We start from the raw sequence: 27,287 nt of genomic DNA, 5'->3' as shown, positions 1-27,287 counted from the left end.
TGCTGGGGCTACTCTAGGATAGTTAAGGAACCATTTATGTGTATTAGTATTTGCCCTCTATTTGGCTCTACTTTGTTGCCCTCTATTAGTATAATTAATTTTACATCTGCAGAATACATTAACAAATGCAAATAAAATAGAACGGTCTGGATTATCTGTCATTTAGATTACCTTTCTCTATTTATTTGCATGTGTTAGTATATTTAATATATCATCTACAGAATACATTAATAGACAGCAACAGAGGAGAGCCAAGTAGTGGCCAAATACTAAAAAAAAAGCCAAGTAGTGGGCAGGGGGGCATGTGAGTAAAGCTGGTGTCGCCTATGCGGCTGGCATATGTGACACAAGCTGATGGGCAAGGGGTGACATGTGAGAACAGCTAGTGGGCAGATGGGCATGTGTGAGTGAAGTTGGTGGGCAGCGGGGTACATGTCAGTGTGTAACAGGTGAGTGATGTCATGTTTTCTTTTCTTTCGTTTGTTTTGTTCTGAAGTCTAGCATTTGGAGCCTCCCCTCTAGATATCCTGTGTTTGCTCCTGGGCAGCAGTGAAGCCTGGACAGCATTCTGCATCAGACATCAGTGCTGCGTCAGACATCTGGACTGCATTGTAGCCAGCCAAGAGGAGGTAAGAGTTATTATTTTCAAGTGTGTTAGTGGCTGGGAAATTAGAATTTTTTTTTATTGGGTGGGGGGGGGGGGGGGTCGGGGCGGCAAGCTTAAGCTTTGCCTAGGGTGCCCGGCAACCTTGCACCGGCTCTGCAAACAACAACCTCATCCCTCTGGCAATTAACATGGCTCATGCAATCAGATATAATCTCACCTGCAGCCCTTTCACATGGTGGTCTCCATTTCACCCACACCCCCAGACCTGAAGGCAGACAAGGAGGTGGGGTTGGACTACTTCTTTCCCCACAGTGCACATTCACAGTTCTACCAAATGTCCCATCACTGAAGTTCACATCTTTTGAAGTACATACTGGTAGGATTTTTAACCCATTCTCTATGCGTGTTGCTGTCATCTATCGCCCCCCTTATCCTCTGACATCCCCACCATCATGGGTAATTTCAACATCCCTATTGCTAATCCACATTCCAATTCTGCTTCCAAACTACCCTCTCTAACCTCTTCACTTGACCTTTCCCAGTGGATTAAATACGCTACTCTTCAGGATGGCCACTGTCTTGATCTTATTTTCTCTAGATTATGCTCAGTTTCTCATTTCCTTAACACTCCTTTCCCCCTCTCGGATCATCACCTTATTAGCTACTCGCTCATCTCAAGTTCTTTTAGCCTTCCTGCTGTCAAACTCTTCCAAGCCTCCTCACACCCGGAGGAATATAACACTATTGATTTTCAACAGTTTTCCACCTCTCCAACACCTTCTTTCCCCAATTTCTACATTCTCCTGCCCTGATAGGGCAGTACCTAATTTTCACCAAACCCTAGCAACTGCCATTGATCAAGTGGCTAAAGAGACTCTTCATACTCCGCGTACACTTCATTGCGAAACGTGGCACAATAAGGTAACGCAAACTCTACAAAAACTTTCTCGTAAAGCAGAACGTCACTGGCGTAAATCTTGTACCTCTAATGATTTTATCACATATACTGCTATCTACCACTCCTATCGAAATGCTCTGGACACTGCAAAACAAACCTATGTCCAATCTCCCATCTATGCTCAGGCTTCTAACCCCAAATGCCTTCTTAACACATTTAAATCTCTTCTAAATCCTCCCACCCCAAATACTCCGACCTACCATCAGTGCCCAGGATCTTGCTTTCTATTTCAAGGAAAAAACTGATAAGATCAGAATTGAAGTGGTATCATCTTCTGCAATCAGCTTAATTCCTTTGTAACACTGTCTGACACTCTCTATTCATTTGATCCTACAAATAAAGAGGAAGTTTTGACTCTCATCTTCCTACTCTACCTTCTGTCCTCTTGATCCCATACCCTCACAAATTGGTAGATTCCGGTCTCTTGTGCTAATTCCACCTCTAACTAAAATCTGTAATCTCTTTCTCTCTATACTGGTATTTTTCCACCACTATTCAAGCATGCAGTGATTACTCCTATTTTGAAAAAACAAAATTCAGACCCAAACACTCTCTCAAATTACTGCCCCATCTCTCAGCTCCCATGTCCTCCCAAGCTTCTCGAGAGAATTGCCTACACTCGCCTCACACACTTTCTTACAGCAAACAACCTACTGGATTTTCTTCAGTCAGGCTTTCACTCTTAACACTCCACAGAGGCTGTGCTGACCAAGGTTGTCAATGATTTGAGAACAGCAAAAACTGAAGGCCATTACTCTCTTCTATTTCTCCTGGATCTCTATGCTACATTTGACACTGTTGAACACACTCTCCTCATACAAATGCTACAATCCTTAGGTCTTGGGCAGCACGGTGGCTTAGTGATTAGCACTTCTGCCTCACAGCACTGGGGTCCTGAGTTCAGGATTTAGATTGTAAGCTCCAATGGGGCAGGGACTGATGTGAATGAGTTCTCTGTACAGCGCTGCGGAATTAGTGGCACTATATAAATGATGATGATGAAGGCACTGTCCTATCTTGGTTCTCATCCTACCTATTTAATCGCTCTTTTAGTGTTAATTTCTCTGGATCCACCTCTGCTCCGCTGTCTTTATCAGTTGGAGTACCACAACGCTCAGTCCAAGGTCTTTTGCTTTTCTCCATCTACAACACTTCTCTTGGAAAACTAATAAGCTCTTTTGGATTTCAGTATCATCTCTATGCAGATGATACACAAATCTGTCTATCCTCTCCTGATCTCTCACCATCTGTGTTGTCTTGCGTTACTGACTATCTTTCTGCCAATTCATCTTGGATGTCTTCTCGCCAACTCAAACTCAATCTATCAAAAACTGAATTATTAATATTCTCACCCAAAAACAGAAGCTTCATGCCTGACATTGCTATTCCTGTTGATAACATGACCATAATTCCCACCCCGCAAGCTCGTTACCTAGGTGTAATCCTTGACTCTAAACTATCCTTTGTTCCCCACGTCGACTCTATATCTACACCATGTTACATACATCTAAAGAACATTTCCAGAATACGCACATATCTCACACAAGACACTGCAAAAACCTTAATTCATGCACTCATCATCTCCCGCATCGTCTATTGCAATTCCGTCCTTACTGGTCTTCCCAAAATCAGAATTGATCCCCTACAATCTATTTTGCACACAGCGGCTAGATTGATTTTCCTTGCAAAACTGTTCTTCCTCTGCTCAGCCACTCTGTCAGTCTCTACATTGGTTGCCTGTTTTTCAATGAATCCAATATAAAATTCTTCTACTAAACTACAAGGCCATAAACAAAATTGCACCGACATACATCTCCTCACTTGCCTCAAAATATCTCCCAATTCGATACCTCCATTCTGCACAAGATCTGAGTCTCTCTTCCACTCTCATCACATCCTCCCATTCCCGGTTACAGGACTTTTTTTCGGGCTGCACCTACTTTGTGGAATTCCTTCCCTCCAACATAAGATTTTCCTCTAGTCTTCAAACCTTGAAGCGTTCTCTAAAAACCCACCTTTTCAGACAAGCTTATGATATTCCTCAACCAGCATCTTAATCTCCTTAGATTACCCTATTGCCACCCTCTACACAGCTAACACAAGACAACAACCCTCTGACCAACATGACTGATCACACAGCCCACTCAATACTTATTACCTTTGTGTTCTAGCTGGACCAATGTGCAATATGATGTAGCACGTGCCCTTGTGTTTGGGACTCCCATTGTCCCATAGATTGTAAGCTTGCGAGTAGTGCCCTCTTACCTCACTGTCTGTCTGTATTACCCAGTATTGTTTTATTAATGTTTGTTCCCAATTGTAAAGCGCTATGGATTTTGCTGGTGCTATATAAATAAATGATGATAATGTCTTCATTCACAGGTACAGATGAATTTGAATGTACATACCTGGCCTTTACATTGCTAAGTCTAGAGAAAACCCATTTCAATATTAGGCATGATATTTTGTGAGCACACAGCACAGTCTTGCTTCTGACTACATGTAAAGGTGGGGGACCCAGGGAAGTTAAACTCCCCTTCTCACTCGCTACATGGACAACACCTGTAAAGTCGTTGATCCCACACTAGCTATATATGTAGTGTTTTACAGGATACCGTATATGTAAGATTGGGATCCAAAAGCCATATCATCCTTCAATCCAAAAGCCATAGGATATTCAAAACTAAATGCTATATGCTTCTAATTTTGGATGCACAGCACTTCTGCAGTAGATAGGGAAATCCTGTGACATCACAATGTCACCAACATTTAAAAGTTCAAAGTTGGGACAAATGCTTTACTTTACCCTTACAGTTTAATTTCTGCAAATTTGGTCTATTGAGAGGTATGCATGCTAGCTAATAGTAGAGTATGCATGAATCACGCAAACTGGATCTTACAGTAGTATCTTAGTTACTATTATATCTACTGCTGGCAAAGAGAGAGACCAAATGGAGTCTCTTATACCCCCTGATTTTCTCCTTTATAAAATTATACCAAATATGTTATGTTACTGAAATATACACACTTTGTATATCTCTACTTTGGGAAATATAGCTTATTTAAATTTAGGTAAAGTAATGGCCTAACCTATTTTTGTGAACATAACCTTTGGTGGAATTAATAGTGTTTTATCTTACTATTTTTCTCTATTATTTATCTGCATATTACAATTACATTTTAAAATGTATTTCGATATGCTATTAAAAGAAGACCCATTTGCCCCAATATAAAAATATTTCTCTTGGGTACAATTAAATTTGATTTAATTCCAGTGAACCAGTTGCAACACAAGTATGGAAAAATTGGATCTGGAAAACTGTTGTCATTAAGGAGTTAAAATACACTTTTTTTTATAGCTTGCTATATAGGTAGACCAAACCTCTAATGTGTCCATATGGAGTATATTTCATGGATATCATGGAAAGATACATTTTCTTAATTTCAAATGCAAGCTTTATATGCCCTGTCCTACCGACAGTAATACAGTTTGCTTAAGTAGATTAGAAAAATAAAAACTTCCCATTGAAGCAGACCTAATGCAAAAAAGGTTAAAAATGGATTAACCATCTCCTGTCCAATTCAACATGCACCTCTGGTAGTAAATGGGTCATTGTCTGTTTTATATGGTTATCTTGGCCCTGTTTGTAGATCAAAACAACTAGTTTGTCATATGCTAAATAGACCAATGGTAACGTTTTGCACTGTGTCAGAGACAATTTTTGTGTTTGTTTTATGTTTAGCAAATTGTAAAGCACAATGCCTCCATCAGCTTGTCACTATTGTGATTGGCTTGCAGTGCCGGATTAAGGGAATGGAGGCCCCTGGGCTAAGGGGGCCCCCATTCCCCGGTGAGGGCCCCCCCAGTGATCCGAGCTTACCCCCCCCCGGCACTTACCTCCTTCCCCGGCGCGCTGTTCGCTCTTTACTGAGGAGATCTTGTGAGAGTGAGATTCACGAGATCTCCTCAGTAACGAGACTACAGCACGCTGGGGAAGGACGGCAGTGAAAGTGCTCAGCAGCACTGATCGCGCCGGGGGCGCCTTCGCCCCCGACCGATCAATACTGATGCTGAGCACTTTCAAGGGCCCCCTGGATGCCATAGGCCCCTGGGCTGTAGCCCAGTTAGCCCTATGGTTAATCCGGCCCTGTTGGCTTGGGTTAGCAACCACATCAAAATAACATTACTTACGTTTTATCATGCTTCATATAGAATATCATATTTATTTTAATCTTACTAATCTCCCTCTGACCTGTAATGTGTTTGATAATGATGATGGCTGCAAAATATAAAAACACTCCACTATGGTTTTTAAATGCACAGATCCAGTCAACAGACTTCTTAACATGGAACATCCACCCAGTATCTACTACATTTAAGTGAAACATTCTTAAGTACAGTATCCATAAAAAATGACTAATGGTATGTAATGGTAACCAACTTTGTTACTTGATGCTAATAAACCATTTTGAATCGTATCAATTTATACAACTGTTGCCTTATTTTACTTAACTCTGATCAATGCAAGCTGTACCCTTATACTTTAAAACCTTCCACATGAGCAAATTGGAATATGGATGCTGTGGTTCAAAAGCCTACATCACAACTGCTCCTAATACAGTTAGGACAAGGTTTAGGGAAAGGAGTAACCTGCAACACACACACTCCTGGTGCATTATAGTGAATGTTAGGATATATGTATATACGTATATATATCGATATATCCGGCTTGTCAATTAACCCTTCTCCTGCTGAATCCCTGGCTTATCTGCAGCAACTGATCAACTGTGTACCGACCCGGCTTGTCAGTTAACCCTTCTCCTGCTGAATCCCTGGCTTAACTGCATCAACTGCATATAAAACATTATTTTATATGCCATTATTTTGTTTTTCCTGATTGTACATTTACAAGTTTCTACTTTTTACCTGTTATTATTCTACTATTTATATGCCTTTATCTTGTTTTTCCTGATTTTATATTTACCAGCAACTAGTTTTACCTGTTATTATTCTTGCCTATTTCCATTGTCCTTATTACCTCTCCTTCTATTATTCTTTGCCTTCCACGCCCTAATTGGTTATTGTCCTCCATCTTGCTATTGTCTCCCTGCTTATTCTTACCTGTTATCCGCTGTCCTTATTATCTTACTGTTCTGCTATCATTCTTACCTGTCTTCATTGTCCTTATTATCTCACTGTACTGTTGTTCCATGCCCTCCACGCCCTAATTCGTTATTATCTTCCACCTTTTCATTGTCTTCCTGCCTTTGTTCTTACCTGTTTTTCACTGTCCCCACTATCTCACTGTTCTGTTACTCTCTCTCCCTACTATGCCTCCCCGCTCTCACTCCATACCCATACTCTCCCCCCGCCCTACCTCTCCCGTTCCTCCCCGCCATCCCCCGCGCGCTGCTCATCTTGCTAACCTCATCCCCATTTCCCCCCTCTCCTCTCCCCCTTTCTTCTGTGCCCTCTGGAATGCCAGATCCGTCCGCAACAAGCTGACTGCTATCCACGACCTCTTTCTATCCAACTCCTTTAACCTTCTTGCCGTTACTGAAACCTGGCTCTCCGATTCTGATACTACTTCCCCCGCTGCCCTCTCCTATGGTGGCCTCTCCTTCACCCACTCCGCCAGGCCTGGTGCCCGCCCTGGCGGTGGAGTTGGCCTCCTCCTCTCCTCCACCTGTACTTTTCGTGTCATTCCCCCTGAACCCTCCCTCTCCTTCTCCTCTTTTGAAGCTCACTCCATCCGCCTCTTCTACCCCATCCATCTCCGCGTCACTGTCATCTACCGCCCCCCTGGCCCCACCTCCCTCTTCCTTGACAACTTTGCTAGCTGGCTTCCTCACTACCTCTCCTCCGATCTCCCCTCGATCATTCTCGGTGACTTTAATATCCCCATCGACAACCCCACCTACCCTGCTTCCAGCAAACTGCTCACCCTCTCTTTCTCCCTTGGTCTCACCCAATGGACCTCCTCCTCTACCCACTGCCTTGGTCACTCCCTTGATCTTGTCTTCTCCTACCTATGTAATCTCTCCGACTTCTCCATCTCTCCCTTTCCTCTATCCGACCACCATCTCCTCTCCTTCTCTCTCTCCTCTTCTCCTGCTCCCCTCCCCCTGCCCAAACCTACTCTGTCCATACGCAACCTCGATGCTCTTGACCCTGCCTCTCTGTCCTCCTCTCTCGATACCCTCCTTTCTCCCCTTTCCTCCCAGGCCTGCCCCAACCAGGCGGTCTCCCTCTACAATCACACCCTCACCTCCGCTCTGGACGCGGTTGCCCCTGCCCACTCCGTCCACCCCCGCTGCTCCAAACCCCAACCCTGGCACTCCAAATTTACCCGCTTCCTCCAAAAATGCTCCCGTTCTGCCGAACGTCACTGGAGAAAATCCCGCTCCCTGGCTGACTTCCTCCACTTTAAATTCATCCTTTCATCCTACAGCTCTGCCCTCTCACTCGCTAAACAATCTTTCTTTAAATCCCTCATCTCTTCCCAGTCCTCTAACCCCCGCCGCCTCTTTGCCACCTTTAGCACTCTCCTGGCCCCCTCCCCTCCCCCCACCCCCTCCTCCCTGACTGCCTCTGATTTCGCCTCCTTCTTCTCCTCTAAAATCGAGGCCATCCGACTTGAAATCTCCTCCTCCACTCTCTCTTCCACCCCTCCCACTCTTCTGTCCTCCCCCCCCAACCACCTTCCCCTCCACTCCTTCCGTCCCACCACCGGCGAGGAAGTCCACTCTCTCATTTTATCATCCCCCCCCACTACCTGCCCCCTGGATCCCATCCCCTCCCACCTTCTTCGCTCCCTTTCCCCCACCACCTGCTCCCACCTCGCTCACCTCTTTAATCTCTCCCTCTCCACTGGCATCTTCCCCTCCTCCTTCAAACATGCTCTCGTATCCCCCATTCTTAAGAAACCTAATCTCGACTCCACTTCTCTCTCGAACTATCGCCCCATATCTCTTCTCCCATTTGCCTCCAAAATTCTTGAGAGGCTCGTCTGCAGCCGTCTCACCTCCTACCTTTCTGAATACTCCCTCCTTGATCCTCTCCAGTCTGGTTTCCGCCCCCTCCACTCCACTGAAACTGCCCTGGCTAAAGTCACCAATGACCTCCTCTCTGCAAAAGCCAGGGGCCACTTCTCCCTTCTCATCCTCCTTGACCTCTCTGCAGCCTTTGACACCGTTGACCACCCCCTCCTCCTTCACACCCTCCAGTCTTTCGGCCTCTCCGGCCCAGTCCTGTCCTGGTTCACCTCTTACCTTACTCACCGTTCCTTCTCTGTCACCACCTCTGGGTCTCTCTCCCCCCCATCCACCCTTCCAGTCGGGGTCCCTCAGGGCTCTGTTCTGGGACCCTTACTCTTCTCTCTATACACCTCCTCCCTGGGTGAACTCATCAGCTCCTTCGGCTTCAGCTACCACCTTTACGCTGACGACACTCAACTATACCTCTCCTCTCCTGATCTCTCTCCCTCCCTCCTCTCTAGGGTGTCCGCCTGCCTCTCTGCCACCTCCTCCTGGATGTCCTCTCGATTCCTCAAACTTAACCTTGCCAAAACTGAGCTCATAGTTTTTCCTCCCTCTCATACCCCATCCCCTTCTGACCTCTCCATCACTGTCGACAACACCTCTATCTCCCCTGTCCCCCAACTTCGCTGCCTTGGTGTCATCCTCGACTCCTCTCTCTCCTTTGGCCCCCACATCCTCTCTCTTGCTAAATCCTGCCGCTTCCAGCTGCGCAACATCGCTCGCATCCGGCCCTTCCTCTCCCAAGATGCCACCAAATGCCTTATCCACTCTCTGATCATCTCCCGCCTGGACTACTGCAACCTCCTCCTCACTGGCCTCCCCCACTCTCATCTCGATCCCCTTCGATCCGTCCTTAACGCTGCAGCTAGGCTTATTTTCCTCTCTCGCCGCTCCTCTTTTGTCTCCCCCCTCTACCTAGCCCTTCACTGGCTCCCATTCCCCTTCAGAATCCTCTTTAAGCTCCTCACACTCACCTACAAGGCCCTCGCCAACTCCACTGCGCCCTACATCTCCACCCTCCTCTCTATTCATGCTCCATCCCGCCCTCTCCGTTCTGCCTCTGACCGTCGCCTCTCTTCCCCCCTTATAACCTCCTCCCACGCGCGTATCCAAGACTTCGCCCGCGCTGCCCCCCTCCACTGGAACAAGCTCCCTCCCTCCATCAGAACTTCCCCTAATCTATCCAGCTTCAAACGGGCCCTAAAAACCCACCTTTTTCTTAAAGCCTTTCTGTCTCCCACTTAACTTCCTACCTTATCTTCTGCCTCTGTCCCCCTACTCTCCCTCTCTCCCCTGCGTCTCTCTGTCTGTCCACCCCTCCCCTTAGATTGTACGCTCCTCTGAGCAGGGCCATCTCTCCTCCTGTTTCCACCACTTCTAACTCTGCTCTCCAGCTACTTAGCCCTCCTCCTCAAAGGTCCTCCACCCCACATCCACTTTCGCTCCCTCCTCCCCCTGGGGGTCTCCCTGTCTTCCACGCCCCCCTTCTTGGGCCCTGTCATTTTCGGATCCTCCCTCCCCCTTCCCCGCCCTCTCTAGCTGTGCATTGAGCGTACTGAGTTGCTGTGTTTACTGTACTGTGCTGTCTCCCATTGTATTGTGATTTTGTTTGTCTCTGTACGGCGCTGCGGATGCCTTGTAGCGCCTTATAAATAAATATTAATAATAATAAAAATATATATATATATACCGTATATATATATAGTGTGTGTGTATTAAAAGAGAGCAGTGTTTAAAATATACAGTTCAATATGTTTCAGATTGGTGAATTGTAAACCTTCATAATTGGTTCACTTTAAACTATGTCAATCATTAACCATTTTTAATGTAAACTGGATATGAATACACATCTATTACATACAGGATAAGCTATGGGATAAACAACTTATTTATGTGTGTGCATAAATATAGGGAATTTAAAGTCTAGTAAACAGTATCTATGAAATGCACTTATTTTCTGATAATGTGATTATTTGGTTTACACTTTATTTCAATTTGAGAAAGCCTTTGTTCAATTACAGGGCAAAAAAATAATTTGCAAGATTCACGCCATTCATCATGTCCTTTTATTAGGGTCTGCTATCCTATGAAAATACACTGCTATGCTCTCTAGATATGGGTTGAAAAGGGATAGAGAGTTTGGAAGTATAAGGCAGCTTCAGCCTAGTGCTCACCGATCAGCATACTAAATATAGTGAAGAGGCTAAAGATTCTAGTAAAATTAATTTAGATATCGCATCAAGATATTGTTCTCCATATACTTGTGTAAGCAGCTACATGTCAAACATTATACCACTTTTTTTAATTAAAACTGCAATGGACATCGAACCTGTTACCATATAAAGGAATGTACAACCAGGTTGCTGTGGTTCCAGTGCTTCATGTTTGCTGTTTACTAATTTGGGGAAAAACAGCATTTAATGTAGTGTAGGGTATTTGTGAAGCTTGAAATACATCTATTTGACATTGGTGCACACAGTGTCAGCTACACACAGTGGAGGCAGCTGTTATTTGCTTCTAGTACTTGAATCAACTAGTGGCATAAAACACAGTGGAGGCAGCCATTTTGTGTGTTGCTGCCAGTGTGTGTTGTTGTTAGGTGCACTGTACCCTACAGCTGCATATGATCAGGGTCAAATATGTGAAAATAAAAACTGCTAATTGCATAATTTTTTCTTTGCTGTTTTTATTGTTTTTCTAAAATTTTCAAATATAAGCAAGCCCCTTCCTATGCAACACCATATCTGTGCATTAAAAACAAAACACACAAAAAAAATTCTTTGCAACTAAAATGCTAATTTAATACCTTGTTCATTGTCATTATCAACCTTGATAACTAGCAAATATTGACATTATTTTCCTTTTGTATGTTTAATTCTTCCACTAGATCCTCCTGCTACTACTCCTCCTCCTACAAATCCACAGACTCATTCAACCATTGACGCAGACTTAGAAACGACTTCCAAAAAGTTCTATATTCCAGCTTCAACCATGGCAACCATTCAGGATGGAAATTTTGGCACCATTATTGGCAGCGTAGTAGGAGGTTGTCTTTTCTTGATCCTTGTAATTGTACTATTTGGAATTCTATACCATAGGAAGAAACAAAGGTTTCGTGGGGATTATTTTACTAAGAGCTACATTCCTCCTTCTGATATGCAGAAAGAGTCTCAAATCGATGTTTTCCAACCTGAAGACCTTGATCCATATCCTCAAAACCTGAAAAAGGAGGTTGACAGTAAAAGCAATGATCATATATATAATGAGTATCTTCATGATGATGACAGGTCTGATTGGAACCATGTTGGCTATAACAGATATCAAGAGCAGTTTGAGAGACCAGTCAATAATTATACTGAAAAAAACATACCTGTAGTTTCGAGGTACAATCAGAACTTTGACAACGAAGATGACTTGGTTTCTCATATGGATGGTTCTGTCATATCCAGAAGGGAGTGGTATGTGTAGAGACTGCTGCAAGAGGACTTAACATACATTCAGCAACATGATTGTCAGATTTACATTTCTGATCTTTTTTTTCTTTTATTTTTTTGCAAAGTTTTCATACTGGTTTTACTACCACTTTAAATTGGATTTGTAAAATGATCATTTCTTGCATCCACAAAATTTGAGCTATGTAAATAACATTAGAGCGTTGAACATTTGATTTGTTAGAATAGCAAATTCTCCATAAATGAAGTTCCACTAACAGGATAAATGTGCAACTGATCCGTTTCTAGGCTTGATCTGTGAAGTTTAAGTTGAACTTAAATGTCATGTCACTATAGGTTACAACACATTGGTGCTACTGACACCAAGATTTAAATAAGGAAGCTTTATATAGTAGCTCATGCAGTTACCTCAATAGTAGAGCAACATCCATTGTATAGAACTGTAATTCTGCAATAGCCCATCCATATCCATTGAAAATGCATAAGAAAGGAAACATTGCTGCTACCAATTAAATGTACAATGGTTCATTTACATTTAGATGAGCACTTAAGAGAACAATCCAAAACGTTTATTTGTTCAAGGACGCAATTTATTTTTGTAAGGTATTTTTTAGCAATTTTCTACTTTTTCTATAGCTCAGATTAAGTGCTGTATGTATAGTATTTCGCTCAAAAAATACATGTTTAAATATCCACACAGTGTAGATCAGATTTGTAATGTTTATTTAATTTTTTTTTTATATTTTCGTTGATGACCGTTTTTCGATAAATAGCTTATTAAAAAGAAATATTTTGTTTTAATGTAGCCACAGAGACTTTTCTTTTTCTTTCTCAGTAACCAATTGTCATTTTAAAAGGAAAACAAATACAATACCAGTGTTTTGCACTAAGCCATTCTGTACCATTTGCAGTGTGGAAACGCTACACATTGATAGAAATTAAGTTCATTCTACTGTCAGTTCAAAGTGCCCCTCTTATTTTGTGGACTAAACCAAATATCGTGAGAATGCAGTTTATCAATTCACTATGATCAAGTGCATGAAGTATATTAGTCATGACTTGACTTAGTGTTGTCACTGGTTCTAGAGAATTATTAGACATTATTCTGAGATGGTTCAGCCCACAAAATGGCTGCCTCCACTGTGTGCAGACAACAGGTGCTCTTTAACCATTACTTGCATTCAAAAATAAATAAATATATGTATATATGTCTGCATAAGCTGCATTCGTGTGCATCCCACTCTACATCAGCCCCTATATGTAGTGGGGAACTATACACTGCCTGATGAAGTGCATATGTTTTTACTGCTGTAAAATACATACATTAAGGAGCATAGTTTTTTTTCTTCCCTAAAGCATGTAAATGTTATAATCATTAGCCCCTCGTATTAATAATTTTATACCATTTTCCTGCTATTATATAGTTAACTAGATGCCATCTGAGCAAAATAGATAACCCCCCCCCCCCCCCCCATCAGCCTTCACTAACCCTGGTATTTCTGAAAGTCGTGCACAATCATTTGCAGAAAAAAGGTAGGGAAAGAAGCATGAATTCTAAAAATGCTTAAACAGTTGTGGTTTGGAGGTTGGAGCATTTAAATACTGGTTTGACTAATATGTCAAGGTTGTCATTCTCACACCAGAGAAAAAGAATAAAGAACAATTACAGTACTTCTGTATGGCTCCTAGGCTACAGAAGCTACAGCTTAGTCTTGAATTTATTATTTTCTTTATATCTTCTGAAGGATGAATTTTCATTTTTTTTTTTGTGTTTTCCAGGGTTAAAAATATTGTACTCCCCACTCCACCCACAAAATGAACGCACATTCACATTATATATTCCTGTAACAGTAAAAAAAAAATACACACTGATCATCTAGAAATATTGACATTATACTGACATATATTTGTCGTATATATTTGATGTGATCCATATTTCAGACTTTATATTTAACATATATGACCTTATAATAAATGATCACCAACAAATTTGGGGGATCAATTGGCCCGGGCACTATTACCGTTAGTGCGGTAATTTTAACTCTGATTTCTGCTTGCGGCTCTGAGCCGTAGTAATGGTAATAGTGCTCGAGAGTAACGTGGTCACGTTACTCAAGAGTAACGTGGTCAATTGATTTCCCCCCATTGAATACACATCCGTACATGGAATTCACTTGATAATAAAATGCACACAATCACACATTTAATACATTTCACACTACTCACTGTTACTAATGTCACATGCACTGAACAGAGGAGGGGCATCAGGTTTTGCTCTGGCTCTCCACCCAGGTGGGTAACAGTCAACTGTATGGCTTATTAACCACATGGCCACCAGTTCTGTAAGCAATAGGGCTGAAGCCCACGGGCCCAATCACATAAGCGACTTCTGGAATCCCTATTGCTACAACAGTGCATTCAAGTTACTGTATCCTAAATGTAAGTGTATTCATTCAGTTTCTGGTAGTATAAAAGAGGAGATAATTGTGAACGTATGAGGTAAAACCTCTTCCATTACAGATCTCATCACTGTTGCCCCAGTTGCAGTCATCACAGCATTAATTGGGATTTCTTACACATTAACTAAAGTTGGAAAATACTATAAAACTCCTTCCTCTAGAGCTATAGTCCATGTTTTCAGGATTTTTTTCATCATGTGCAGGTGACTATTTGGCTGGTTCAGTATCCCACCTCTTTCTACAGACAGAAATCCTGAAAACATGACCTGTTGGTAGCTCTTGAGGACGGGGTTTGAGCACCTGTGCTATACATAATGCACATCACTAATAATTATGCTTCATCAAGAAATTGGCTACATTATACATGACTAAAAAAAATAAACTTAATTAAAAGAGATACCTAATCAAATTTAAGTGTTGCATTTGTCTGACTTTATTATTTGGACACAGAACCTCTAACAATTGCAGCTGTGATTTTGCTGTGGCAGTCGGACTAAATGCCTAATAATTATGGTACTGTTGACACCCTAAACAAATTCTCCAATGATGTTCTGCCATTGTATTAACTACGAGTAATACGGCAGTGAGCTTTTTTGTGTAGTATGTTCTGTCCTACACTGGGCTAGAAGTTTGGGTTCACCTAGTATAAGCAATTTCGTCCAAGTGGTAAAGCCATATCTGTAGCCTAACCCTCATATTGATTCCATTGTATCTTCTCTTATGCTTTACTTTTATAATAAATCTGCATACATTATGGTATCACAGAATCATGTAACAAGAGAGACCATTATTTTCAAATATATGTCATACAAGTTGTAAAATATGGACGTAATAGTGAATACCTTTTCAGTTGAAACACAGCTACTAATGAGATTTTGTTTATTTTTTTTTATTTATGGTTCTAAAGAACACGATGGCTAAACTTGTTGGCTTCAATTTCTTAGTGCATTACTAGGTCTGCATTTACATTTAAGGTAATAAAACTTAGTAGTGATGTCAAAGTGTTTTGTATGTTTAAAAAATGCATGTTTACAGTGTCTTTTTCACTGTTTCAATACACAAGAATTTCTGAATGTATAAACGGTTATTTTTTGTTCAATGTTTTAAAGCTTTTTTACAGTTTGAAACCTACAATGTTGAGGTCATATTGACCCCTTATCTGCTGTAGTTTGCTTTTTTTACGCAGTAGCTCCGGAGGACTCTCGTGCACGTTTTTTTTCTTTTTGTCTTTAATAAAGGACATCAGTTCCTATGGAGGAAGGAAGACACTATGGGGGGAATTCAATTGACTGCGTTACTTGAAAAAGTAATGCGGTTTGCACACTATTACCGTTATTACGGTAATAGTGTGCGTAAGTACCATTATCACGGTAGTTTTAACGCCGGCTCAATGTTACCGTAATAACGGTAATACGTTTAACGTGGCGGTACTTCGGGGGGAATTGAATTCCCCCCTATATAAGTAATGTACATGTTTGATTTATCCTATAAAGTATAAAGCTGGTTACACACTGTCCATTTTGTACAGTATAACTTATTTTTTATTACCATTGAATTGTTGAAGAATAGGTATGTATGTGGATGAAACCAATCAAACATAGGATGTTACGATTTGAAATTCAGATTGAAGTGTGACTATTAAAATGATTTAATTCAACTGAAGCTACATCACACATGCCCTATATCAAAACCATTATGTTTGTGAGATGATCATTGAGGGGAAGGGGTTTAAAACAATAGGATTGCTAGAAATGTTGATCCATATATTGGTAAATTGCCTAGCAAGAAAATCACTCTACAAGGAAAATTACAATTACAAGGAAAATGAATGTGAATGTGTCCAACATAAAAGAAGAGAAGTTTGTTTTGTCTTATATGTCAGGGCTGCCCGACTGGAGGACCAGATGTTGCTCCATAGGTTTGTTTGTGGTTAGGTTGAGCTTGCTAATTCTCATGCATGGCTTCCTACACAATGTTAAAAAAGATCATTATATCAAATTGGTGGCTGTTGCCAAATAATTATGTTTTTAATTGTGCTATGATTGTATGGTGTCCTTTGTAAAAAAAAACAAAAAACAAAAAAAAAAACATAGTGCTGGCACTATAAACAGATTAAAAGTAAATAAGTATTATTTACATGTAATGAAAAATGTACAAAGAATTATCTGATAATTCATGTGAATATGTTTTAAAAGATCATTTTTGTGCGTTTTGCCATAAACTTTTCTTTTTAAATATGATCTAATCAAGTATCTTGCCTAAGCTTGGAACACTACAGGACCAGAACTGCATTGTGTTGCAGTGTGTGATTTATCTTCTGTACAGCCTGTCATAGCTCAGATTCACTCTGGGATAAAGAAAATTAATCATTGTGATATTGATTTTTGTCTAATAGACCCAAGTATTAAGCTCAGTGCAGTTTAACAGTGTCAATGTAAGATATTTGTCATGGTGCTATTATGAATGGCAAAAAAAAAGCTATTCTTAGCCAGAAATTAAAAATTGTCTCTGTCCCATGTGGATATTAAGCCAGGTCAGCCTGGGAGCATGTATTTATGACATCTATGCAGTGCAATGATGGGCAGCACTGCTCTAAATGAAAAGCATTTCAAATTTGAGCTCCTATTTTCAAGCTTATGTTGCAGGTTTACAGTGACCAGTGGTTTATACTACTGCTGTGAAGCATGATCTTTTCTGCAAACTTACTATTTGTATACCTGAAACACTTTTGTGAAAATGCTATTGATGTGCTGTAGAAGAAATTATAATTTTCTGATGCCTTTTTTCTCCAGTTTCTATATGTGCATAGTATAATGGTGCTATCATGTACAATGGGGATTGTCACAGCACCCAAAACATTTTGTAAGGCATTCATTGGTGGAACTGCTACTGGTGGAGGCCATTTGGGTGAGGTGAGGGGTGCGATGCTGGTCCATCCACTATGGAGACCCCTGCTTTGCTCTTATGGACCAGCATCATCAGACACACTCCCTGAATTTTGCAGTATTTTTGGAATTTTTTTGAAAGTTTAAATATAAAGGTTCATTTCCACCAAACTATTTCTCTGGGAAATCTTCCATGACTGGCATGTGTAAACAGTGGCCTAGTGGGAGTGGATTAAGGCTTCATACACATTGGAAAAGCCCTGTACTCACAAAGGAGTCGAGAAAATACTAAAATGTTTTCCAATCCTTGTACCGCATATAAACATCTCAATGGCATAATTCATTTTCACTTTAGTGATTTATATGCATACATACCACATTATTCATCATTCAGAGCAAAGAAAACCTGTTGTAAAAACTACACTACATTGCCAAACAAAGCCATGTGTATCAGATTTACAGAGCTTGCAAAAGGCAAAAAGCTAGACCTGTGATATAACATCAGAGAAAGACCTGTAATTATTGTAAGCATGATATCGTCCAGTTGTAAATAACCCCCACTAACTTTAGACTGTATAATGAAATTGTAATGCAATATATTATATTGGGTTAATGTTGTATAGCCTTGTATTAAAGGATTGTGTAGTGCGCAGAAAAGACAATATTTTGTTGCTAAACAAATTCTAATAAATAGATCCATATATCATCTAGAGGACTATTAGGTTGCCTATTGCCATTTCTTACTATCCATAGGACAAATATCTGTTACCGCTAGGACTGCACTAAGAATTAGCAACTGTTATCCCCAAAGCTGTATTTTCAAATTACATTGCCTGAAAGATCGCTACGTTTCATGCCACTAAGCAGTGTAATATAAAAATTCCCATGTCCACTTCTGGCTGTCTTGTGTCAGACATTTCAATTAAATATGTCAATTTAGACACATGCATTCATCATAGTATCTAATGCTTTCAATGCATCATTAATGTTATGGTGTTATGTTAAACTGAAATCAGTGCCCTGAAATACACGGCGGTCCAACTTAATAACCGTTACCAAATTCTGCAGCAATTCATTGCTGTATATTTCTTGAGAAACAAAATCATAAGTTATTGTTCTTGTATGTGTCAATTAAGTGCACTTACACTATTAATGATATTTTTGTTAGGTGTCCATAACTGGCACTGTTTGTAGCAATAACATTGGTTAATCTGTTAATCACTTATTCACTAAATACTCGTGATATGCATAATGTTAAAGTATGACTAACGTAACATGATAACTTGAGAACCATTAAGGGGCTGCTAATGTTCAGATATGGTCATTTGGCCGACTTGCAAATGGCTATATACGTAGCAGATTTGCCCGCAATAACCAAATCGGTTGCATTTGGTCATTCGACAATTGCGCCAGATGACTGTATCTGACATGGCTATATGGAACTGCCTTGTTCTGTTTATACAGGTGCCAATGTGCGTTATTAGCCAAATAGGCTTTTCATGCTGTCCAATCAATTAATTCTGATTAGCTATTCATATCACAATCCTGGCCTCATTTTTTAAATCAACTCGTTTAGCAAACATCATCTGTGTGTTTATGGGGCAGCTTTGGTTTATGCAGTTATAGTTAGATAGACAACCTACTTCATATCTGCTGTACAGGAATGAAGGTTGGCATTAGAATGTCTTTTAATTTGGGTGTGTAGATTTTAATCCATAAATACTAATTGTCCTGTTTAGTTAATTTTTCATTTTATTGTTTTACAAATACTGTAGTCAAACATCCTGTAATGTATCCATGTATTAATGAAAGCATATGCAAATAGTTAATTAAACGTTTCTCAGTATTATCAAAATATCCCTCTACAGTCCACACAACTTAAACTAATTGTGAAGATTGATATTGCATTTTTTAAATGTCCCTTTACACAGAGTAGAGACATTTTCTTGTCTCCAGTCTTCCAGACTTTATATTTCATTTTTCTTAAATGTAGTAAACATTTATAAATTTGTAGTTGCTATGAAGAAATGTGTTTCTACTTAAATAGTTCTAACATGAGAATGCAATTAGACAATTACTGGCATCTTAACTGAATTTGTGTTTACTAACATAAGTTCCCTGATATGAATTTTATTGACTGCAACACTTAAAGTATCAACAAACATAAACATAAATTTTTCCGTAACCGGCTTTAATATATATATATATATATATATATATATATATATATATATATATATATATATATATATATATATATATATATACACATGATTTTATTGATAAATATATGTTCAGGTAACAGACCTTTTGATATTTAAGTGCTATTTTTAGGCATTTTATTTTTATTGTACTCTGCTTAATATAACATGTGCTTTTAGATTTGTAATAAGTGGCTTATTTTTCTGTATTTTATACTTTGTATTTTATGTATGAGCATACATGTTTGCTAAATGCTGCTTTCAGGGATGTGTAAGAATTGAAATCAACCAAAATATCCTTCTGTTAATAAAAAGAATAGTTTGACAGAAGTATTAGATTATGAACTCTGTTTCAAAATGCCGTAAACTTTAGCATATTAATTGTATCTGCAATAACACATTTGGAGGTTAGATGAACATAATAAAATGTGAACTTTTATACATACATATATATAAAATATTTTACTTGCGCTTCTGGTAAGTGTTAGGATGTAATTTTCAGATTTTTTTTAGTTTACCAATTTTTATAATTTGCTATAGTGAACTATGTTTTTATGATAAATAATTTGTTATTCTTGCAAACTGTGGGTGCCTGCTGTGTTTGCTGTTAAGCAATGTTTATTACAATGACATTGTGAAATAAATTTTTATTAAATGATTTAAATTCCAATGATATCTGTATTAAATTAGCATTGTGAATAAGTAAATATCTGGATTGGTTATCATTTTAATTAGACTAGAAAGAGAGAAATGGAGAGCAGAAATGTGTTGTAGTGCTTTTTTAAAAATAAATCTAACATGTTTTGCCACTTTTGGAGTGTACGTAATACTACTACTAGAATAAAGACAAGTTTACAGTTAGCAAGGTTTAAGATTAATGAAAACAATGGTTTTATTTTAATAATATGGGATGGGGGTAGGGGGGGGGGCAGTCCCATAGTGAGCTACCTTGAGCTGGATCAGTGGGCTACATGCATTTTTCTTTCCTTTTAAATGTTCCTAATAGGCTGCTGAACAGAGTCTCTCCCCCCTGAGCCAACCCCTGTTTAATCATGTATCATGGTATATGGGTAAATATTTTGAAATAGTAGATGCACTTGTCATCAGAGCCAGAACAAAGGGAAGCACAGAGGCACGTGCCCTAGCACCTACCACTGTAGACAATTATAACCTGACTTCACAGACTGTCTAAGTATTCTAAGGAGACGTTAGGCAACCCCACAGTCCAGTGTGGAAGATGGGAAGTGATTTGACTTCCTGTCTGACCAGCAAGGAGCATGCCGCAGTGCTGCAAAACAATGCAAGTAGTCACAACAACTAAAGGTAAGTAAAATATGATGATACAAAGCTATAGGGAGGGGACTGTAATGAGAACTTTAGGGAGGGTGCTGACACTAAGCCCTTAACTTTAGACCATAGGGTGCCCCTGTCTAAGCGCCCCAGATTCCACAAACTCTTAATCCAGTACTGCCTGTCATTTTAATTAAAATTTATTATGATGTTTTTTCAGAATGTAACTTTATCCAAACAAAGTGGTGAGCCGGTTTATGGGAAGGTACCAGTGCTCTTAGTTGTTGTTTTTCACAAATCACCTATTTAACTTTTCTCAGACCTGCTGTGGAGGCAGCCATTTTGTGCACTGAACCAATACTAATGAGAATACAGCTTGTCAATCTACTAGGAAGCATGCCACGTGGATTTGGGGTTATGAATTTCCTTAGTGATGTCACAGGATCTGAATGAATGTTCCTGATTGCAAGTTCACATAAAGTTTGTGTCTTTATGTTTCTCCACACAGATAAGGCAATGGTCAGGAATCAAACTCATGATCGCAGTGCTGTGAGGCAGAAGTGCTAACCACTAAGCCACCATGCTGCCCCATCAACCCTATATCCTGTATTTCTTTTTGGTTTGGCTTTGGTTCGGTCTCCTGCAGTGCCTAATGAGTTAATATTCATGAAGGTTACTTTTTTGTGAATAAGAGGTTAACGGCGTAATTACTTACACAAGCATTTTCTGTATATTTTTTTTTTATCTGAATCTAGCCCAAATATGTCCGTGCCCCTCACACAAAAAAAAGATTTCAACCTGGTTTGATAGAGTACTGAAATGCGCCAAGGCAATACTATTAGCATTTTTAAACCCAGATTGGAATATTCACTTGGATACAAGAGGACTTTTACTACTCTGCAACTTTGAGATATCTCTACCAGATATGTCTGGTTCTACAAGAGGGAGACAATTCTTTCTAATCACTGACGACAATCGGAAGGGAGACTAATCTTGGAGATACATTGACAAACGATGAGACTATATATGTCCACACCTGAAGTGCTTGGATCACCTTCCATAACTGTGGGCTTATTACAACTACCGATAGTCACTAATTTTCTCCTGAAAGATCACAAGTTTTATATACAAACCTTCAATTAATTACTTGTTGCATAGAATTTCTGACTGTTTTACATCTGAAGTCTCTTTTTGAGAAGTGTGCACACATTTATTATTATTATTATTATTATTATCATTATTAGTAGTAGTACCTGCTGGTTTTAGGTGTTTTTAAATATACTTTTAATATACATTTTAAATGATTAATAATGAAGTTCTGCGAGTATCAGGAATTTGTTGATTGCAAGAGCAGCTTACATTTTTCATTTACATTCTAGTCCTCATTATTGTGAAGGCCACAGAGCCTCCATAATTGTCAGCTGCTCACGCTCAATAAACTTCTTAAGTAATAAGCATCAAAGAGTATTAGAAGTTCTCTTCCCCATTAAGGGGAAGCTGTAGACAGCATAAAAAAAAAAAAAAAACTGTGGACTGTGGAACTGTCGCTTTGTTTTACCACAGAGTATGGGAATTCTCCAATGGCACTCCTGTCAGAATAAGAGCAGTATTTTGAATTGATGTCTGATGTGGGAGAAAAGAGAAAAGGATAGGGGCACCATGTAAACACTGACAATATACAACCTTTGCGCTTTCTCCCCACAAAAGGGGACTTGTTCAGAGGAATTTTCCCAGTGGACTGAAAGAACTGATATGGGAGAATCTATAAATGGACTTGATGACACAGTGTCTGACCTGCACGGAACAGCATAGGTAGAAGCTGACAATAAATACAAGTTGCAAAATTACCTAGATTATCTAGAAAATAGTGGAATATACAATGATTTAAGGTTTCCCCTTGGTAATCTGCAGCAAACTTTACGTCCATTTTTCAGAAGTGTCTCGTGAAATCCAATTTTATAGGGCACACAGAGTTTTGGAAACTAGAGGTGGGATGTTCTAGTCTGTCTTCAACAATTAAAGGAAGGTTGCAACAAAAAACCCGTACTATATCATAATTCTGATGTGCACCTCTTTCAAGATTTATGTAGACCCTCTGGCAAAGGTGTGTGTTTAGCCTGCTACCAAACTTATTGAGAAATGCAATTGGCATACAGATGGGGATTCCTCTTCTCCCTCAGGATGAAGGGCGCAGATGGCAAGGGGTCCACATCGTCCACCTAAAAAATATAAACCCACATAATGCTCTGAGTCGAGATCAAAGAAAACAAGATTCTGAAGTGAAATGAGGGGACTGCTTCTATTTATATCAGTATATACCCATTTTCACCGGACGTGATCCCTTTCAATTCTTTCAAGGCCAGATATTCTCTGCACGGTTCCACAATCATACAGGTTATATAGGTCTAGTTAGAAGGATAGTGTTTGTCATCATTGGATATAAAGTAATATGCCATTGTGGCTATACAGTTAAAAAAAGACACATTTGGAAAAATAACATGTTTTGATAGTTACAATTCTCCTATAAGGAAACAGACCACACGTTCTTGACAGAACTTTACAACAACATACACACTTGATCACATTTTCTGTTGCATACTTATTTTTATTAACCTTTTATGTCGCAGAGTAGAGGTGGGTTTTGTTTTCATACTCCAATAAATAGACAATTGGCTAGAATAAGATTACACTTCTAGAAACTCACTGATATGGATTTTTCAATCTCACACTTCATTTAGCCACATATTGCCCATGTATGTAAAGCAGAGATAAGGCTATACTGTATATTTAGTTGCAGGATATTTTTCTTATCAGCATTGTCTTTCGTAATATTTTAAATATCCTAATAGTGCTCTTAATGTGTTAAATCTGGAAAAATATAATAAATCTATTAAGATGTTGAAGTCAGACACCACAAAGGTGGGAAAAGACCAAATCAAGGGAGTGGTCACTGTTGTGGGAGGGTGAGTAGGTTCATTGAGAGAGACCAAATGAGGACAAGAAAGAGAGAAGTTTGGAGGCTCTGAGATTTCTGGGATCATAGATCGGGATGTTGAAGTCTCCATGCATGAAGGGAGGGAGGTCAGAGGAAGTGTGGGAGCGAGGCAGATAAGTTTTATAAAGTAATTGGAAGATGGGCTCTGGGGGATGTTAGATGATGGCAGTGCAGATGTGGATAGGGTGGAAGAGGTGGAGGGAACTTCAAATGGGGATAAAGAAAGATGGATCAGTGGAAAAGACCTGGAAGGAGCAGCAGGGGGATAGCAGGAACCTTATGCTGCCACCTTTCAGGCCCAAAGGTCAGGTGGTGTAGGAGGAGGAGAGACCACCAAAGATAGAGCAGCAAGAGAAGTGTCTGTCAGGGATAATCAGGTTTTAATGATAGCGAGGTGTTTGAGCTGAAGTGGTGATGGATGATACTCACGCATCATCCATTTTATTGCAGACTGAACTGGCATTCCATAGGGCACAGTAGAGGGGAGGGAGGGAAGAGGAGAAATGTGTATAAGCTTGGAGGAGTTGCTGGTTTTCAGAGGAGGGCTGGTTTGGAGCAAGGGGTTTGATAGCAGGAGAGAAAGAGGAAGAAATTGGAATAAGGGGAAGGATGAAGGTAGGGCCAAAGGGTAGCATACAGTATGTCAAGCATTGGGACACCTAAGGTAATATAGTCAGTTCCTCCCTTAGCACAGGATACAATCCGCACTGAGACTAAATCACAATAAAAATGTATTCATACAACAGACATTGGGTCAGATATACAACCATATAAATATCTTGAAGAGGAGACACATAACATCAATCGGTGATAACTGAAACCAGTCGATTGGCTAATGCACCAACAGATACATATACTCCTTCCTTCGGAATATTAGCAAAGAGACGCACAATGCTATAAAGTCCCAATGATGTGAGCAAGAGAGGGTAGATCTCTAAAGGGACATAAACATAGTTGTACATGGATATAAAATATAGGTACATATAGAACCGGAAAAAAGAGAGAGGAGTATGGAAGTAATGATCAAAAAGCAAATGCATGCATGATTCAAAAATAAAAAATAAAAACCAACAATGAATATAATTAAAAACGTTGAGTAACGTATAGCATGGTGGAAGAGTTCGTTATTCCATTCTTGTTCACTTTGTGCAATATTGTTGGAAAAAGATCTATAACACTTCCAATTGATTGCATATGCAAAACTATTTTCCACCTACACATAGGAAAACACTGTCCCTTGGGACTCCTTAATGGCATTTAATCATGCGTGGAGCTAATGGTCCGCACAGGTAATTCCTATACGTGTTGAAAAGTAAGTATAGACAAGGCTTACCCTGCTTGAATCGATAGCCTAGGTGCTAATGTTTAGTTCCGTCTCGTCCTGGAGAGTTCAGTAGGTATATCGACTCACCCGGTCCGGAACTATGGTCTGGGGTGTGTTCAAGAGTCACTAAGACGTTCCTCCGCCTGTACGTATACAAGTAAACGCCCCTTTGTTGTCCGGAAACCAATACTTGGTAGTATTGGTTCCACTCTATTGTGGTATATGTTGAAGTCAAAAAGGGTCCATTGGTATACACTCTCCTTTGCCTCGAAAATCATAGGCTCTCCACACAGCGCTGTGTTTTGGGGAATGTAGGAGTATATTCTTGCTGACGCGTTTCATCCTATATACCTAGGACTTTCTCAAAGCTGGCAATCCTACATTTCTGACTCCTATTTAAGGAACAAAGGGGCGTGATTATTTTCCGGAAATTGGTATCTTGAAGTGAGCTAACCCAGGACGGGATGATTTGGAATCAACCAATTAGTGTTCCAAATTCCTCAAATGTTTAGATTTTCCAAGTTACAACATTATATGTTTCTTTAATGAGTACTTTTCTTTCCGACGAATCCAGCTGTTTTTAAATGTCAATCAATGTCCTCTTCTTATACATGGAATTAGTTCTTCAACTATGCTGGTAAGCTGTATTAAAAAATATAGCTATACTGGATTCCCATAAGGGAGCTCGTCAGTGGGTTAGTATATGATCTATTACATGAAGAGTAAAACCCGGATTGAGAATCCCCCTTCAGGGGCATATCCAATAAATTTACTAGAGAGAATGAAGCTGTTTCAGACCAGGTGAAGACTTGAAGTACCAGCAGTGAAAAGATGAGTGGAGGAGCCTTATAAAGGAGCATTGACCAATGGCTAGATAGGCCAGATAATACAGGTGAAGCATAGTACAGATGCAGACTGCTGCTGACAGCATGCACAACGAGGAGACTAAGGTGAGGGTATGTGTGCTGAGGCTCGGGTGGAGATACCCGGAGAGCGGTGTGTGACAGTAACCCCCCCCCCCCCCCCACACTTTAAAAGTGGTCACCGCCGAACACCTAGGACCAGGTTTCCTGGGGAATTTGGTATAAAATTTCTTCAATAGAAGAGATGCAATGACAGACATCAGATGCTCGCACCCACGATCGTTCCTCAGGACCAAAGCCTGTCCAGTCAACAAGATACCTTAGTACTGCTCTAGAATATTTGGAATGCAATAACTGTTTGATCTCAAATTCTTTGGCTTGCTGGATCTCAGGATGAGCGGAAGAAGTAATGGGAGAAGAAAAACGGTTGATGACCAAAGGCTTCAATAGCGAGATATGGAAGGTATTTGTTATCTGAAGAGCTGAGGGAAGCTGAAGTTTAAAGTACACTGGAGAGATGACTCAAGAGATCTTAAAGGGACCGATGTAGCGGGGAGCGAACTTCATAAAGGGTACCCTGAGACGAATATTCTTGGTCGACAGCCAGACTTTGTCACCAACCTTCAGAGGAGGCATGGCTCTGCATTTCCTATCTGCAAATAATTTATACCGAGAGGAGGATTTTTTTCAATGCCCTTCGAGCTTAGTGCCCAAGTAGAAAGAAAATCTTGTCTCATGGAGTTAACTGCTGGAACCTGGGTAGATGGTAGAGCCGAAAACTCTGGAATTCGCTAATGTACGCCATAGACGATGGAAAATGGAGTCGTTGAAGTGGATTCGTGAAAGGCATTGTTATGCACAAATTCGGCCCATGGTAACATATCGACCCAATCTTCTTGGTTGGTTGAGGAGAAGATCCTAAGGAATGTTTCCAAGTCTTGATTCACCCTCTCGGTTTGCCCATTGGTCTGGGATTGATAAGAAGAGGAGAACTTTAGCCGGATGTCCAGAAGATGACACAGAGATCTCCAAAACTTAGATACGAATTGAACCCCTCTATCCGAGACAATTTCTGAAGGGCAACCATGAAGGCAAAAAATTTCTTTCGCAAAATGTGGGGCCAAGACAGCAGAGGAAGGCAGACCAACCAAAGGGACGAAGTGTGCCATTTTGGAAAAACGGTCTACAATAACCCAGATGGTATTATAATTT

General features: G+C 40.1%; 1 protein-coding gene across 3 annotated transcripts in view; it reads left to right on the top strand.

Moving 5' to 3' along the window:
* NECTIN3 (nectin cell adhesion molecule 3) overlaps nt 1-27,287 on the top strand; it is a 118,120-nt gene that overhangs the window by 52,014 nt on the left and 38,819 nt on the right. Inside the window, exon 6 of one of the 3 annotated variants that reach the window (XM_075195560.1) lies at nt 11,494-14,158. The exons of the other annotated variants lie outside the window; for them this stretch is intronic. Within the exon in view, the coding sequence (XP_075051661.1) occupies nt 11,494-12,074 (581 nt within the window). The 3' untranslated portion in view covers nt 12,075-14,158. Of the gene's footprint in view, nt 1-11,493; nt 14,159-27,287 lie in introns of those variants that run through there. 3 annotated transcript variants of the gene reach the window in all.

This window comes from Mixophyes fleayi, chromosome 2 (assembly GCF_038048845.1).
Source record: "Mixophyes fleayi isolate aMixFle1 chromosome 2, aMixFle1.hap1, whole genome shotgun sequence".
Taxonomy (NCBI): domain Eukaryota; kingdom Metazoa; phylum Chordata; class Amphibia; order Anura; family Limnodynastidae; genus Mixophyes; species Mixophyes fleayi.
This window is presented reverse-complemented; position numbering and strand designations above follow the sequence as displayed.